Source organism: Mercurialis annua, linkage group LG7, assembly GCF_937616625.2.
Source record: "Mercurialis annua linkage group LG7, ddMerAnnu1.2, whole genome shotgun sequence".
Taxonomy (NCBI): Eukaryota; Viridiplantae; Streptophyta; class Magnoliopsida; order Malpighiales; family Euphorbiaceae; genus Mercurialis; species Mercurialis annua.
Genome location: NC_065576.1, coordinates 47,202,912 through 47,219,867, shown reverse-complemented (window position 1 = coordinate 47,219,867; position 16,956 = coordinate 47,202,912). Strand labels below are relative to the sequence as shown.

General features: G+C 27.7%; 3 protein-coding genes across 4 annotated transcripts; 1 reads left to right on the top strand and 2 right to left on the bottom strand.

Moving 5' to 3' along the window:
* Positions 1–5,015: 5,015 nt before the first annotated feature.
* On the bottom strand, positions 5,016–5,960 carry LOC126655249 (uncharacterized). The gene has a single exon (XM_050349350.2). The coding sequence runs from the start codon at positions 5,841–5,843 to the stop codon at positions 5,070–5,072; it is 774 nt and encodes a 257-aa protein (XP_050205307.1). The 5' UTR covers positions 5,844–5,960; the 3' UTR covers positions 5,016–5,069.
* A 5,753-nt stretch (positions 5,961–11,713) lies between these two features.
* LOC126655056 (uncharacterized) lies at positions 11,714–13,939 on the bottom strand. Of its 2 annotated transcripts, none has more exons than XM_050349059.1 (3): positions 13,840–13,939; positions 13,091–13,709; positions 11,714–12,120 (listed from the first exon to the last, which is right to left on the bottom strand). In XM_050349059.1, the coding sequence occupies exons 2-3, from the start codon at positions 13,694–13,696 to the stop codon at positions 11,908–11,910; spliced, it is 819 nt and encodes a 272-aa protein (XP_050205016.1). In that variant the 5' UTR covers positions 13,697–13,709; positions 13,840–13,939; the 3' UTR covers positions 11,714–11,907. The 2 variants fall into 2 exon arrangements, with proteins under 2 accessions (XP_050205016.1, XP_050205017.1); XM_050349060.2 differs by having other exon boundaries at positions 13,091–13,706; positions 13,840–13,928.
* A 605-nt stretch (positions 13,940–14,544) lies between these two features.
* Positions 14,545–16,328, top strand: LOC126657275 (heavy metal-associated isoprenylated plant protein 8). Its single transcript, XM_050351943.2, has 5 exons — positions 14,545–14,553; positions 14,680–14,863; positions 15,131–15,312; positions 15,426–15,513; positions 16,031–16,328. The coding sequence occupies exons 1-5, from the start codon at positions 14,545–14,547 to the stop codon at positions 16,309–16,311; spliced, it is 744 nt and encodes a 247-aa protein (XP_050207900.1). The 3' UTR covers positions 16,312–16,328.
* Positions 16,329–16,956: the final 628 nt, after the last annotated feature.

Below are 16,956 nucleotides of genomic sequence, written 5' to 3'. Positions count from 1 at the left end.
ATTATAATTCTACTATTACTTTATTTGTATTATTTATTATTTTATTCATTTTATATTTTATGCTCTCTTTTTATTTTTACGATCTTAATTGATTAAATTTTTTAAATGTAGACCACATGCTAGCATATTAAAATAATTTATAAAACATTTTATTTTTATATAATTCATCGATTCACTTAACAATTCTATTTAAAAGAGCTCATTATTATATTAAATAAAAAATAAAATAATTGTTTCATATTGCCGAGTCGAAGGGCATCACTTATACACGTGATTATAGTATATTGTAGAAAAATTATAAAACATTATTTTTTTATAACATAATAAAAAAATTAATAGATAATTGTTATTCTAAGTAATTATAACACTTTTTTTTAACATTTTGCATTAGAGATAAAGTTAGAAAGTTATGCTAAATGTAGCATTTTGTCCTTTTCTTCATGCTAAATTTAGCATAAAAAAATAGCATTACATTGTGGATGCTCTTAAATTGTATTGTTGTAGCACCGTATAGCTCAATAAGTGTAAAAAAATTATTTTTTAATGCGTCAATTTCACCACTGCATTAGTAAAAACATGACTCATTTAAATAGGATTTCAGTTGGTACGTCATGTCATTAAAATTGAAATAATTAAATGGCAAGACAAACCTAATTATAAATAAAAAAAATTGGAAATACTAATTGATACTATATGAATTAAAATTTAGAAAAACTAAAGTCTGAAACAAGTAGTGTAAATTATCCTTTTCAAACCAATGTAGGCCTAATTTAAATGGTTAAGGAAGTTTTCCGTAAATAATAACTAACAATTGAGACTCTAAAGAGTCGATTATCATTTTTTACCAAAAAAAAATTACCTTTGGAATGTCATAATTTATATCACTCTAGTGCACTAATTACCAATGTTTTTAAAACCGGACCGGAGATCAAACCGGCTTCTCCGAGGGTTCATGGTTCGACCGGTTCAACCGGGTTCAACCGGATTTTTTAATTATAATAAATATAAATTATTTAAATTAAAAATACATGTATTATAAATTAAAAAAATATGATTAAATATTTAAATAAATAATTTTCAAATTTTACTATATAAAATATAATTATAAATAATAAATATTTAAAAATATATAAAATACTTACTCTAAATGGAAAAACTAAATTTTAATTTTAGTAAAAATTGTTATCAAAATTAGACAATTATTTACTAAATGCGTGAAATATATTTATAATTGAGTAACATTTAAGTGTATATAGAATAATAATATTGTATGAGAAAGAAAAAAACTTTTAATTTAACATGTCATCATATTTTTATTTTAAAATTTAAAAATAATTTATTGTATAAAAATACAATCATAAATAAGTATATAAAAGAATTTTTTTTATATGGAAGAGAAAAATATATAAATTTTTAAGTTTAATAATTAATAATTATTAAATTTAAAAAATATAATATGACATTTTATAAATATAATATATGATTATAAATATAATTTTTTTATGTATAATAGTAATATTAGAGAGAGTATAATTATTTATTTGAGTGAAAATATTATTTTATTAAAGTTGAAAATGACATGTGAGAGAGAGAAAATAATTTGTGTAAGAGTCATAATTAATATGAGAGATAAAAAGGTGCACATGGGTGAGAGAAATAATGAGAGAGAAATAAAAAGACACATAGGTAGGGGACCACACATGCATTTTTTTATCAAAAAAGGTACCTTTTTGGCTAATTTTTTGAAAACCGGATTTGTCCGGTTTTTATGGAAAACCGGATTTTTCCGGTTAAATCCGGTTTTTGACCGGTTTTGACCGATTTTTATAAAAGACGATTTTCACCATAAACCGGACCGGACAGGCAGCCGGTTCCCGGTTAATCCGGTCCGACCGGCCGGTCCGGTCCGGTTTTCAAAACATTGACTTACAATTATCATAAATTTGATGTCACATGAAAGAGTGAGGATCCTATGGTTAAGGAATAAGAAAAAACATAGTGACTTATTATTTGATGGTCCCATGCAAAATGCCAGAAAGCAAACAACAAAAACATTATCTCTCAAAGGTCCCAATCCATTATTGCAACTCAATAAATGAAACTCAAAAGCATTTCAGTATTGCCATTACCTATGGAAGATAAGCCCTTTCATCACACTACTTCACCACCCATCACCCATTTTTCTGTCCTTTATTTGGTTTCATTTTTATTTTTTCAATGAAAATTCTCTAGAATGGAAAATAACACAAAAATTCTAGAGAACAAAAAATGATTTAGAGGGATAGAATCATAAAAAAAAAATCGAATATTTATGAACAAAAAATTTGACTAAACGAATTAACCTATCTATTTTAGTTAAGTTAGGTTAAAGATTTTAATTAGTTCAATTAATTTGTTCGGTTCAGTTTGGATAATATAAAAATTAGTTTGGTTACGACTAAGAGTTTTAAATTATTATTTTCATATTTTTATCGGTTTAACTGAATTAATTGGCTATTTTGATATAAAAAATCTAAAATTTTGATTGATTTAGTTAATTCCGCTAGTTTGGTTAAAAATTTATAATAATATTATTAATTTAAACTTGACTTAAATTAATTATTTTTAATTGCATTGTCAATTTGCTCATTCTACATAACATAATTTATGCCAGAATGACAAATACAATATTACAAATAGGCATCAACATCACAATTTTTGATACAATTTATTTACACGGTGCGATATAAAATCAAGCATTAAATATTGAGTTTATATAGCTTCGTAAAGAAAAAAAAAACGGACTAAACAAAAATAATTTGTCCAACTTATGAAGGACACAATAAAATCTGTTAATAAATTTATAATTCTTTTATCAAAATATACAAATATAATATATAATAATATTACAATGATTAAATCATAATTTTTAATTTTTAGATTTCAATCCATTTTTTAATAGTTTTTGCTGTTTAGGAGTTTTGTTTTATGCTACTGACAAGTATGTTGTAATATCTATTCAGTAGCATATCTTTTGTTTGCATTGATTAAATTAATTATATTAGAAAATAAGTTAAATAAATTTCTGATAAACGTGTTGAATAATTTTTATTTATATTTAGTAGCAGTGTTGGTGGATGTATCTATATATTATGACATATATTCAGTAAATAAATTGGCTAACAGTTTGATATGGGTTAACCCATTAAATAAATATATTATAATTGGATTAATATGATGAATTAAATATAAGTTTGATTTTAATTGCTTATACTCCCTCTGGTGTATTATGTTTCACATTTGAGAAAAAAAAAATTAGTTGCCCAACCGGTTTTGAAGGTTTCGCTCATCACGCACTTGATATTGTAGGTGAGTTTGCCAACGAGGATTTTCTGCATTCACAAGATTCGAATCCGAAACCTTACTTACGCGATACCAAGCCGCTTACCACTTGAACCAACCCCGTCGGTATTTGAGAATTTTTTTTAATTCGTAATATTTGTTTATTAGAATATAAAGAGAATATATATTATTATTATTCCAAATTTAATCTCTATAAATAATTTAATAAAGATTAGTCAAATTTAAAAATAATAATAATTGATATGGACAATTTAATAAAAAAATATATTATTTAAGACATATTTATATTTTTTTTAATTTTGTAAAATAGACAAGTGTGATTAATATTATAATCTAATTTATATATTTATATATATAACTCTCTCCGACCTATTTTAGAAGTCTCATATTCCATTTTGGGATGTCGCATTTTAGAAGTTTTATTTCTATTTTTAGTGTATTTTTATATTCAATTTTTCTTTTTATCCTTCATTTAATCATCCCAAATAAACTCTACGAAGAATTTCACTATTATTAATAGAAGTGAAATATGAAAAAAATATGAAAATGCAAAGATAATAGATGTTTTCTTAGTTTGTACTTCATCAGTACTGTTTAAGAAGTGATATATCTCATTTTTTTATGTTTCATATAAAAAGATCATATTATAATTTTTACATTATTTTGTGTTAAATTCTTTTTTACCCTTTTTTCTCTTTCTAAAATTAATAATTATTATTCTATATAAAAATTACAAGACCACCAACCATTAATAGAGGTAAAGTAAGAAAAAAAATAATGTTTTTTTTTTTATTTCTATGTAAAAATATTTGTTTTTTTTAAACGGGACGAAAAATATATAAAAACAAATGGAACCGAAAGAGTATATTTATGATAAGATAATGCGAATTACTAGAACTAAACATCCACTAGATTGAAGGTATTACTGGGATTTAAGTATAATTCTTCATTAGCAAACCTATGTGCCTCAAAGGAAGGGAGCCTAAAATCATATTAATAGCTTTTTAAACATAAAATAATCAAAATAATAATAAAAAGAAGTATGGCATGGGAGAGGGGCAAAAAGGAATCAAAAGAAAGAAAGCATAGAAAAACGCATCCATTTGACATTCAAAAGAGGAGCACCGAATAGATTCAAAGTTAATACTACAAATACAATCATATTCATATTCTACTTTACATTAAACAATAGTACATTATAATTTTTATCATCTTAATTTAAAATTAATTATCTTTTTTTATAAAATATATAATTCATTCATCATTATACTACATTTTGATTAAATAGTATTCAAACTGATTTACAAAATAAATTTAAAATTATCCAAAATTTAATTAGTATATTTCTAAATAATGTATAAGTAAATTTTCTAAAATAAACCACGTTTCATTGGCCCACTTGAAAAGAAACTATCTTCACCTAATCTCTTGAACTTAGTTTCTAAGCAAAAAAAAATAAAAAATTGGCCAATCAAAATCATAGAAAGGTTTAAAATATTTTCCCGGAAAACATCCAAACAACCATCCCTCCTAGAAAATGACCTACTGCCGACAAGTACAAATATTAAAACAAAAGAATTACTAACTAAATTATTTTAATTCATAAAAAAAAAAATTAAACTTTTGTAATTTTTTTGCGCCTAAATAAAATGTAAGAAAGCAAAAATGATTAGTAAAAACAAAACAAAAGAAATTGATTTTTTTTTATTAATTTCTTAGTCACCACATTAAACATTCGGATTCCAAAGGTGCCATAAACGAGAATTAAATAACCCTAACACGTCCGGTAATACCTTCCTCGCCAAACCCTTATGGTGGTTAACTCCATCAGCCGGAGGCGACTTTACAACCACCGTCAATTCCTCGGAAACCTCCACAACCAGCTGCGCCGCCGTCTCTTCATTTCCTTTCACTTCAGCTCCATCAGCCGGAAACACGTCATCACTTGGAGCAATAACAGACTTAACAGTAACCTCAGCCGGTTCTCGTATATCGGGTCGAGTCAGAACATCAATAACCGGTTTATCACTAACCCGACGACCCGTTTTATCCCTTCTTTTATTTTTACCGTTCTTTTTTAACAGTTCACCGTTGGTTAAATGCTCTTCAAAAGCTTCGATAACTTGATGAATAAGCTCACGGTTAACAGAAGAATCCCATCTAAACCAGTAGCTTGTGTAACACTCAAAGCAATCACAGTCGAACAACGGAGACTTATGGGCGGCGCCTCCGCTGGGTAGCGACGGCGAGCTCTTGGGTAACTTTTTCTTGGAGTCTTGAGCGGTGGCGGAGGTGGCGGCGGTGGTGGTGGTTTTGAGAGAGCGGGTGATCATGTAAGCAAGAACTTCACGGTCTTGAAGAGAAAGAACGGAGGCTAGAGTGAGAATAGTGGCGGGTAAAATGTTGAGTACGGAGATGAAGTCATCAGCGCCGGGTCTTGAATTAGAAGACGGAGACGACGACGGAGATGGGTAGACTTTGCCTTTGTTTTTGAGCTTCATGGTGAGAGAGTAGAGAGAGAAGTGGGCGGTGGAGAGAGAAGAGAGGAGACGGGTAATGGAGGGTACATAAAATATAGTACAAAATGGTTAGGTTTTTTTAATTAAATTTGAGTTGAAAATGAAGGTAATAAAAATGGAGTAGCATAGAGAGTGTCACCGTTTCTTATTTTTAATTGTTGTCCTTTTTAATTTTTTTCGTCGCAGTTGATACTTTTAGGTTCCCGTGTAGGTAGGAGGTGCATTGGTCGGTATTAAGAATATGGCAAATGGTAAAAAATAAAGAAAAACCTAAATTTTTATAAAAATACAGATCAGTTTTTTTATTTTTTTAACTATAATTAAATCCTCTTTGTTTTTAAATAGAACAAATGATCTCTTTCGTCAACACCATTAAAAATATTCGTCAATCATTGGTTAATGGTTGACATGTCTCTCATAATCATATAGAAAAAAAAAATTAAAAAAATAAATGTTTAAAATATTTACCGAAAATTTAAAGAGATAAGTGTCCCAAAAATAAATTAAAAGGGTTTATTTGTTCAGTTTTAAACTATAACGGTATAATTTTAAGTTAAATCGGCAAAAACAACAAGTTGTATTGAAATTTGAAATCGAAATTTCAGAAATACATTTAGATAGTTTAGTTATTTAATTATATCTCGCCTCGTTGATAATAAATATAGAATAATTAACAAGCAAATACAATAATAATGATAAACACAATTCAAACGTGTAATTCTAGAATGGAGAAAAATACTAAGAAAATTTAAATCATGATTCATCAACATTTTTTGTTTATACTAATTAGGCATAGGTTTTGTAGAAATTTAAATCATATGCCTAAATGATTTTGTAGAAATTTTAATTTTTAACTTGAAAGAGTTTAAAAGAATTGAAAGCAGAGGAAAACAATGTTTATTAGGCATAGGTTTCCGTGGGGGTCACGCCCCCTTATAGCGTGTGGGCAAGGCAGTAAAGAAACAAAAAAAAAACAATGTCCAAAAGCGAGCGTCCTAGACTACTGGCTCATCAGACCATCATAGCAAAGCCACTTGTACAGTACATCTTGTAGGACAAAACCTATAGAAACAAAACGGTAAAAAATGGTCCTTAAATTATTAAAGTTTATTTTTTGAATAAAATTATTAAATTATTAAAGTTAAATTGGTCTTTCATTATAGAAATGGGTAAATAGTAGCAAGTTGTCCCTCAACTTCTAATTAATAGACAATTACCATGTAAATTAAATTTATTATTAAATCAGTCATAAATTTAGTGATTATGGTTAAATTCATGCTTACAATTGTATTTAGTTTATACAAAAACGGACATGAATAAAAAAACTTAAACTCTAAGAAAATTCAAAAGAAAGAAATAGAATGGCACATTTTAGATTAAAAATATAAATTGAAACACGTTAGAAACTTAATGAAATTTACTTAAATTTATTAAAACTCTTTTAATATCTATTAGAATCTACTGAAACTTAATGAATACTTGATTGGAACTTATTGAAATTTAACTAATGATTAATTAAAATTTACTGAAATTTAATACCTTAACTTATATTTAACTGGTACTTGGTTAAACTTATCGAATTGTTGCTACTACTTGATTCAAACTTACAAAAATCCTACTAAAACTACATCAAAATAATTGTAAAAGGCAGAAGATACAAAAAATCCATGACTTTTTCTCAAAAGTACAAATCAACCCTTTTATTTTTTTAGGCACAATTAAACTCTTGTTGTTTTAAAATCAAACAAATAAACCCTTTTAGTTTACTTTTGGGACACTTACCCCCTCAAATTTTCGGTAAATATTTTAAACATTAATTATTATTTTTTGAACTTTTTTCCTATATGATTATGAGAGACATGTTAGTCATTAACGAGTGTCTCTAATGAAGCTGGATAAAAGGGACTATTTGTTCTATTTGAAAATAAAGAGGATTTAGTTATATCCCAAAAAAATAAAAGGGCTAATTTGTATTTTTATAAAAACTACGAGGATTTTTTTATGCCTTTTCCGTTGTAAAACTATTAAGACAGATTAAAACATATTGAATTTGAACTTGTTAAAATCCATATTCATAACTACTTAACTCTATATATAACCAATTGAAACCTATTGATTCCCTACCAACACCTTGTTGAAACTATATCAAAACTAATACGAAATCATTGAAGCATATCATCAAACATGTGGTGTGCAACTCTTAAAATCAAAGAAAAAACAAAATAAAAATGTATAACTTGATTGAAAATTAACTAATATGTGATTTAAACTTAGTGAAACTTAACTGATGATTAATTGAAGGATAAACGGTTGTATGGAATAAACGCTCTTGATTGGAACTTACTAAAAAAAAATTGATACTTATATTTAACTGATATTTTATTGAATTTACTATAACATTACTGCTACTTAATTGAAAAATACAAAAATCTTACAAATTAAAACAATTACAAAACTATAAAAGCATATTTAAAATACACTGAAATGACATTTAAACCTATTAAATACATATACATATCTATTTTAACTCTACTGATATCCAGCTGAAACCTATTGATACTCTTAAGATTTTGTAAAAACTACATCACAATTTGTACGAAATTTTGAAGTAAATCATCAAACATGTATGTGTTGTGCAATTTTTAAAATCAAATAAAAATAGAATGAAAATCATAAACAACCAAAAAAATTGAAATTATTAATTAAAAAACTTCATTATCATTATATTCATCATTTATATTATTATTTTTGTAATTAAAAATGAGAAAATAAATCTCAATTTATTATTTTTTTTCGCCATATCATTATTGTTGTTCATAGAGTTCGTATAGGTTAATATTTAAGGGTTAATTGCAAATTAAATCACGAATTCTATCTTAATTTATAATTACAACATGAACTTTGAAACTTGACGATGTCAACAACCAACTTTCATTTTTTAGCAAACTGATACACCGACCAATCATCCAACGACACGTGGTGCTACATTACAATGTTCACGTCATTATTTTTTAGGTTGATGTACCAATTTGAAAAAAAAAATTGGTTACAAACATTGCCAAATTTTAAAATTTGTATTGTAATTATAAATTAGAATACAATTCGTGATTTAATTTGCAATTAACCATTATAACAATTTCTGGATTTGACAATTTTTTGAACCTTGGATGTTACTAATAAAAAAGGGAAAAAGTAAGAGGAGAACAAAAAATAAATAATAAAAAGATAGAAATAAGAGAATAAATAATGAAAAAGTAGAGTATAAAAGAAAGAAAAAAATGGTGAATTACGTGGGGCAATTGTTTTAGAAAAGAGAGTATCTTGTGTGCTTTCTCTTAAACCTAACTATACGTGGGGCAATTATGTTAAAATTAATGATAAAAAGAAAGGAAAATATTTTGATGTAATAAAATAAAATTGATTATTTCACATCACAACAATTACTTATTCGTTAGAGAAGGAAAATGTGAGAATATCAAACCAAATTACTCAACAAGTTCTCTTCAAAATTAGACTAGTTCAAAGATACCAAGATATGTAAATTCAAAAACTAGTCCCTTCTAATTAATATTAGGCTTAATTGCTTAAAAACCCCCCACCTTGTATTTTATTTTCGTTTATACCCTGACCTTGTAAAAACACCATTTGTACCCAATTTTTAGTTTTTATGTTTCATCTCTACCCAAAAGCATTAAAATGTACTTTTTTCATTTGAAAAAAAGTGTAAAACAATCCTTCATTTTTAACTTATATACTAATTAGATATTAATGTTATTAATAGTATAAAAATACCATTTTCTTCAAAAAAATTAAAAATAATAATAATTTTTTTAATTTTTTAAAAAATATTTCCGAATTTTTTTTAATTTTTTTAAATATATTTCCGAAAAAAAATTAAAAATTAAAATAATAATTATTTTTTTATTTTATAAAATTAAAAAAAAATTAATTATTTGGATGTATTTGATTATTTTTTAAGTTTAAGAATTTATTTGTATTTTTTAAAATAGAAAAAAGTATGTTTTAAACTCTTTTCCAAATGAAAAGAGTACAATTTAATGCTTTTGGGTAGAGATGAAACATAAAAACCCAAAATTGGGTACAAATGGTGTTTTTACAAGGTCAGGGTATAAACGAAGAAAATATGCAAGGTGGAGGTTTTTTAAGGAACTAGTTTCGCACTACGTGCTATGCACGTGGCTCGTAACGTAACTCGTGAATGAACATATTAGTAAATTTATTATAATTATATCAATTTTTTATTTATAATTAATACTAAAGTAGTTAAGAATTTTTGTAAAAATAAATATTATTCGGTTATTAAATTTTTTTCATACTGAATTTAATCTTCTTTTGATTTTATAATAACCATAATTAAATAATTAACTTAAATTTATTAATAATATCTTTAAAAATAATAAGATAGAAATTTAAATAATATTATATTAATCAAATACAGTATTTGAATTTTGTAGTTCAATCAAACTAAAAGATAGGTATTCCTATTAATTTGGAGACAATTTAGTTATTTTTTACATACTAAAATTAAATTGGAGATAATTTAACTACCTATTCTAATTAGGACTTTAATTATAATAGTGATTAATTAAATAACTAATTAGTTAATGACTATAAAACCTTTATTTAGTAGTAAAGTGAAAAGGATTATTCAGTAAATTTGCCTGTCCCCCCCCTATCCGTGCTTTTATATATAGTATAGATATAGATTAAGCCTTAATATTATCCATGTAGCAAGAAAATGAAATTCAAGTATCCATCCTTTAATTGATGATAAGATTACTTTATTTTATTTTTTAAAGTAGAAAGTCGTTTTTCTTTGACGATCATAGAGATGAATTTAAAAGAGTGGAAGTTTCATTGTTTTTCTTTGTAGTTTTAAAGCATATAAGAAATTTCTCACAAATATTTTCCTTTTTTAATTATCAAAAATAAAAATATAACTAGTGTTAATATTAGCTTTTTTTAAATCAAATCAATCCACGGAAGATAGAATCGAATTCCCGACCTTCCAGAATGTATGGCAATGAGTTTAACCACTGCCTACACCCTCACGTACAAATATGACATAATTTAACACAGTAAAATCTTGATTTATAATGAAAATAGCTTCGTTGATAAAAAACGACGTTTTAGCATCGGCGATAACGGTTTTGGAGAATGGTTTATAAAACATCTCGAAATTTAAATCAAATTATAATATATTAATTTAGATTAAAAAAAGTCCATAATACATTCTTGGCATAACAAATCAACTTTTAAATTGACTCATTCCTTCGGGCAATCACTAAAGCAGATTTAAAAACAATTAAAAAATAATTATAATAAAAATTCTATTTACCCTTAAATTTGAAATAAAAGATCAAACCGAGCCAAATCTGTAATTTTATATTCTCTTCAAAAAAATAAATATTTTCTCTCATTTTATCTCTTCAACTCTGAATCATACACCATCAATAATGTTTTACCACCTCAATTTTAATTTATGTAATTACTTCATTGTTTGCCACTTGAGCTGATAACGTAGCCAAAAACAAAATCAAAAAAAGCAAACTGTATTAAAAAAATTGACAATTTTTTATACCAACCAAAACAAAACTCAAAATCAGAACTTCTTTTTAAAAATTTAATTCCGATTAATTCCAAAACAAAATTCAAATTCAATTTTTTTTTAAAAGAATAAAGTGGGCGCGGACCTGCATTTGAGCGACTCCACCACTACGGAGAAAACAAACGAACTAAAATACTCATTTTACGAGTATTTTTATCTAGAGTTTCGAGATTGACCTTATATTGAAAATTAAAAAACCTTGACTCAAGAATAGCCTGTTGGATTTGTTCAAGAAATCTGAAGAGATATTTTATGAATATAAATATCCATATCATCAGAATCTGTAATAGAACTTGAATTCTGAAACATTAACTAAACACAACATACAAGATCAAAGTAGTGCTTGTAGACACTCCAACAAAAACATATTTTCAAACACAAAGTCAGCTCTATAAAATTCCTGATAAACAGGATCGACTAGTCGGACTTCTTGTCTGCCGATTGAGCTCTGTTAGTGAAAGCAGAACGTTTATCCTCCGCCATCTTCGAGTGAATTTCATCTCTCTCCTGGAAATACTTCTCGAATGCCCGAGGCAGGAAACGAGGAATCAAAAACCCGAAAAGATTGATCGAAAAGTATAACAGATTTGCTGCTGCTAGGCTCCTTCCAAACCAATACCAAGCAACGTCCTGCATTTAATACCAACATAGACAGTTTTTTTTTGGTCAATTTAATAAACACTTCATCAAACTTAATCTTTCAAATTACCAAACAAAAGTTCATAAACCCTAACTATCTCAACCTTTAACAATTCTAACCAAACATTTCAGTTTACTAATTCTAGCCAAATATTCCGCTAAATTGCCCTATAATAACGACTAAAACATTTTGCGGTTAATGAACTATAAACTTTTACACTTTAGTTATTAGCATCTCATCTTTTAAATATTTTACTAATCCAACTCCCGTTTCTCAATTAAGGGATTGTGAATTCAGGCAAATTATTATTTATGTGGCCGATGGAAAATTACCACATAAGTAATTATTGACCGAAATTGCAAGTAGGCACCTCTCGTTTTTGGAAAATGGAAGCTGAATTAATAAAAGGCTTAATGGCGCAAAAAAATCACAAACTTTAGTGTTTTGCAAATTTAACATAAAATTTCAATTTGAACAAATTAATACACAAACTTTTGATTTCTTGCAATTTTAGCACCGATCAATTTTCCTTCAAAATAATAGAGAAAAATGCTGATGTGGAAACCGAAATAACCACTGCTCCGCGTCCACATCAGCATTTTTCACGGAAAACTGATCGGTGCTAAAATTGCAAAAAATCAAAAGTTTGTGTATTAATTTGCCCAAATTGAAAGTTTATGTTAAATTTACAAAACACGCTAAAGTTTGTGATTTTTTACGCCACTATAAGCCTTAATAAAATGTAAAAAATAAAACGATGACAACTGAACTGTAGAAACCCTCTAGCTTATCGTCCAACAAGAAATTTTAACCCAACTAATGATATTCACTAAAATATGACATTTAACTATAATTGAAATCCTATTAATCAAATCAGACTAAAATAACTAAAATTAATAAAATGAGGATATAAATGCTAAAATAAAATAAAATAGAGTAATTAAGCTGATTCATAATTACCGTAGCATGTGCATTAGCCGGTAAAGTCTTATTAATCCACACATCATGCATCCAGTCAAGAATAACAAAGATCCTCCTAACCGTATAAAGCAACGGCACCAGCGCTCTCACCGGCGGCGAAAACAACGACAGCCCACTAATAATATTTTCCGAAAGTATTTGAAACGACAGCAGGAACAAATGAGGCGTGGCGGACCGAACAGCATGATCATCGCCCCTAGCGAATCCGCCTAAAACGTACGCGAGCGGCAAGAACAACCCGACGGTGGTTCCAACAATGACATACAATCGGAACAATCTACTCGCCTGGAAAATCTCCCGGGTACTCGAACCGCTTCCGCCACGCGACGGGAAGGCTAATCGGGATAGTATCAACAGATAAGCCGACGCGAAGGCGGGGAAGACGAGATCGAAGAGCGGGACAAGGCCACTGGCTGAGAAAACCATTATGAAAGCAACTAATTGAAGCTCTATCACACGGAGTGATCCCATTACGCCACCCATCATCGACTCCTGCGTCGTTGCGGTGGCGGGTTTGGTCGCTGCTTTATTTCCGGCACCGGAAGGTTCATTTTGCGGAACTGTAGCAAGAGTTACACCTGACATGTTCTCCGTTCTGCTGAAAACAGAGCTAAAATCAGAAATCAAAAAAAGACAATACAAATATTATGAATTTATATCTGTTTCGTATTCGATTTAATGAAATTTAATGAATTAAAAAAATGAATCTATATAATTAGAGATCTTACAGTGAACTGTTCAAATTAATTAAAAGAAAGATTCATTCAAAAACTAAAATAGCTTCCGGATAGAGAGGATCATAGTTTGTACTATGTTGTTGTTTAAGGAGGTGAGTAACAATGTCAAGTGTATCTGCTAAATCTGCCACGTGGATTTCATGTACGTGGGATTCTGCTAACATGTACACTTGTCGCACTTGTCTTTTATAATAACACGTGTCACTTGGTTATATGGGTCGCGCCCAAAACTATGTGGACTCAATTTTGGGCTTTTGGGCTCAGTTATTAAGCCCATTTAATCTTCAATGTGAGCCCATTCAAGAAACAAAACCTTCAAATAATGATAGTCTATAATTGGGAATTTATTTCCAAATCTTGTAAAAGGGGCAAAAAAAAAATAGAAATACAGCTGGAGGGACAGTTTTGGAAAGCTTAAATAAATTTTAAGGAGGATTTGGAAATTAGCTTTGGTATCTGGTAATTATTAGTCAGTAACTGGCAAAATAACTTAGCAATTGTGGATGATTCAAACTCAGAATTAAAATAACTTTAATTCCAAATAAATCATTTTCTTTTATAATTTCCGAAATAAATAGAGTATCAACAAATAATTGTTGCCCTTGATTAATCAAATTTTAACCTCTTCATGAAATTCTAGTTTATTCGTCCTATTTATAACATGTAAATTTGACAGAAAAAAAAACAAGTTTAGTCATGGGAAAGGTATGGTAAATTAAAAATGCATATATTATTTTTCATAAAAAAAATGCATATATTATTGCTCTATTGTTGTTTTTTGGGGGTTTTTGATGGGGATTATTTTTCTTATTATTATTGTCAAATGGACAGAAAACCCAGCAAAGTGGCGGGAAAAATCAAGGCAATGGAGGGCATAAGGTGGAAGAGAAAAGTGAAGCAAAAAATGAAGAAAAGAAAAATAATAATAATGGAAATAAAGAGGTTGTGCTAAAAGTTTATATTCATTGCGAAGGATGTGCTAAGAAGGCGTTCAATTGCTTAAGAGGGTTTGAAGGTAAATTAATAATTAAACTTTTTTAAAACAAATTTGTTGTACAATGAATTTTTCGATTAAGTCGCGTGTTTATGGACTACTCTATAAAAAAGCTATACATTTTTTTACATCATACAATTTGTTCACGTGAAAGTAGTCGATCATATTACGGATTAGATACGATTTTATGTTTTGTTTTACTATATATGATTCCTTTTTTTTATTATAGTGTTGAATTTTTCAAATTTCTATATTAATCCATCAAATTTTTATTACTTAATTGATTAGGTGTTGAAGAAATTGTAATTGAAAATGCAAACCACAAAGTGATTGTGAAGGGTAAAAATGTGGATCCAATGAAGGTTTTAGTGAGACTTCAAAAGAAGTATAGTAGAAATGTAGAATTGATTTCTCCTAAACCAAAAACAGAAGATGTTAAAGAGAAAAAAGTGGAGCAAAAGAAAGAAGAGGTTTGTGGGTTTTATTTATTTATTTATTCATTTTTAGAATTTTCTTTTAATTTTATTTAAATGCCTCTTCTAACAAATATCATATTGATTGAAAATACTGAAATTTGATGTAGCCTAAGATGAAAATTATAGTGCTCAAGATGTACATGCATTGTGAAGGATGTGCACTTGATATCAAGAGAAACATAGTGAGGATGGAAGGTAAATATATATTTTCTCATTTTATTTTCCACTTTTTTACTACTAATTTCAGAAAAACAGATTCTACTTAGACGATTCATAAAAGATATATGGATCCCATTAATCAAATAATTAAAAATAACATATTGTTTTAAAAATATTCATTTTTGATATTTTTATCGGTTAGATCGATACAAAAATTATGAATCTGTCTAGGTAAGGATTTCTCTTATTTATAACTATGAGCGTCCAAAAACTTAACCAATGCAGAAGAAACTAAATCAGACTGGCAAATTTAATGTAACCTAATGTTATAAATACTAATTTTTCGGTTTGGTTTGATTTTGAACATACATTTTTTAGACAAATTCAACCGAATCAAAAATTTGACCGAACGATTAAGATTGATTTGATAAAATTTACTAAAAATTCCTATTTGGTTTGTTTTTTTAAATGGTTTGATTTTATTCGGTTTGAATCGAATACACATCCCTAATTAAAATTGCTTATATATAATGGGTATATATAAACATGTCAGGCATTATGAGTGTAGAACCAGATATGAAGAAGTCAATAGTAGTCATAAAAGGGATATTTGATCCACCAAAATTAGTACAAAAGATTAGCAAGAGATTGGGAAAGCATGTAGAGATTGTGAAGCAAGAGACTCAAGATAAAGGAAATGGCAAAAATGAAGCTCAAAAGAAAGAAAAAAAAGAAGAAAATGCGTTGGTTTATCCTCCACAATATCATATAAATTATATCGATCCTTCATTCATATTTAGCGATGAAAATGTATTTTCTTGTTCAATCATGTAAAACAGTGTTTAAAACCAAATCGGTAATTAAATCTGTTGGAATATGCCTAAAATTTAAATTTCTATTTGTATTAAAACTCTATTGTGGAATATTTGAATGAAGGATAACTTTATTTTTATTGGACAATTAGGAAGATACAATTTAATTAGGATTAATATTTCTAATGTCATATTGACTATTTATTCATTATAAATACACTACCTTACTCACCTTTTAAAAGAAATAAAAAACGAACAAAAAGGGAAGTGTGTGTGGTGTAAGAAATAAAAGTTAATTATAACCCTATCGGGTTACTTCTTTTAGAGTTAAACACTTTGTGGATTTTTCTTCTAAAGGCATATTTATTAGAGATGTTATCTATTTGGTGATTCTCCACTAATTTTCTACTCCTTTTAATAATTAGTGGATGGGTCGATTCTCTCGCTCGTGGATGTACGCTTTAATGCAGAATCACGTAAATCTCTTGTGTTAATTATTTATTTATTTTACTATATTATTGTTATTGATCAAATCCATGATTAAATACCTTCCCAATGATTTTGATTCCGCTGTGCATACCAATGCGATCACGAAACGGTCACAACAATTGGTACCAAAAATTAAACAATCGATATCGATGTCACAACAGAATCTGTATTGACGATC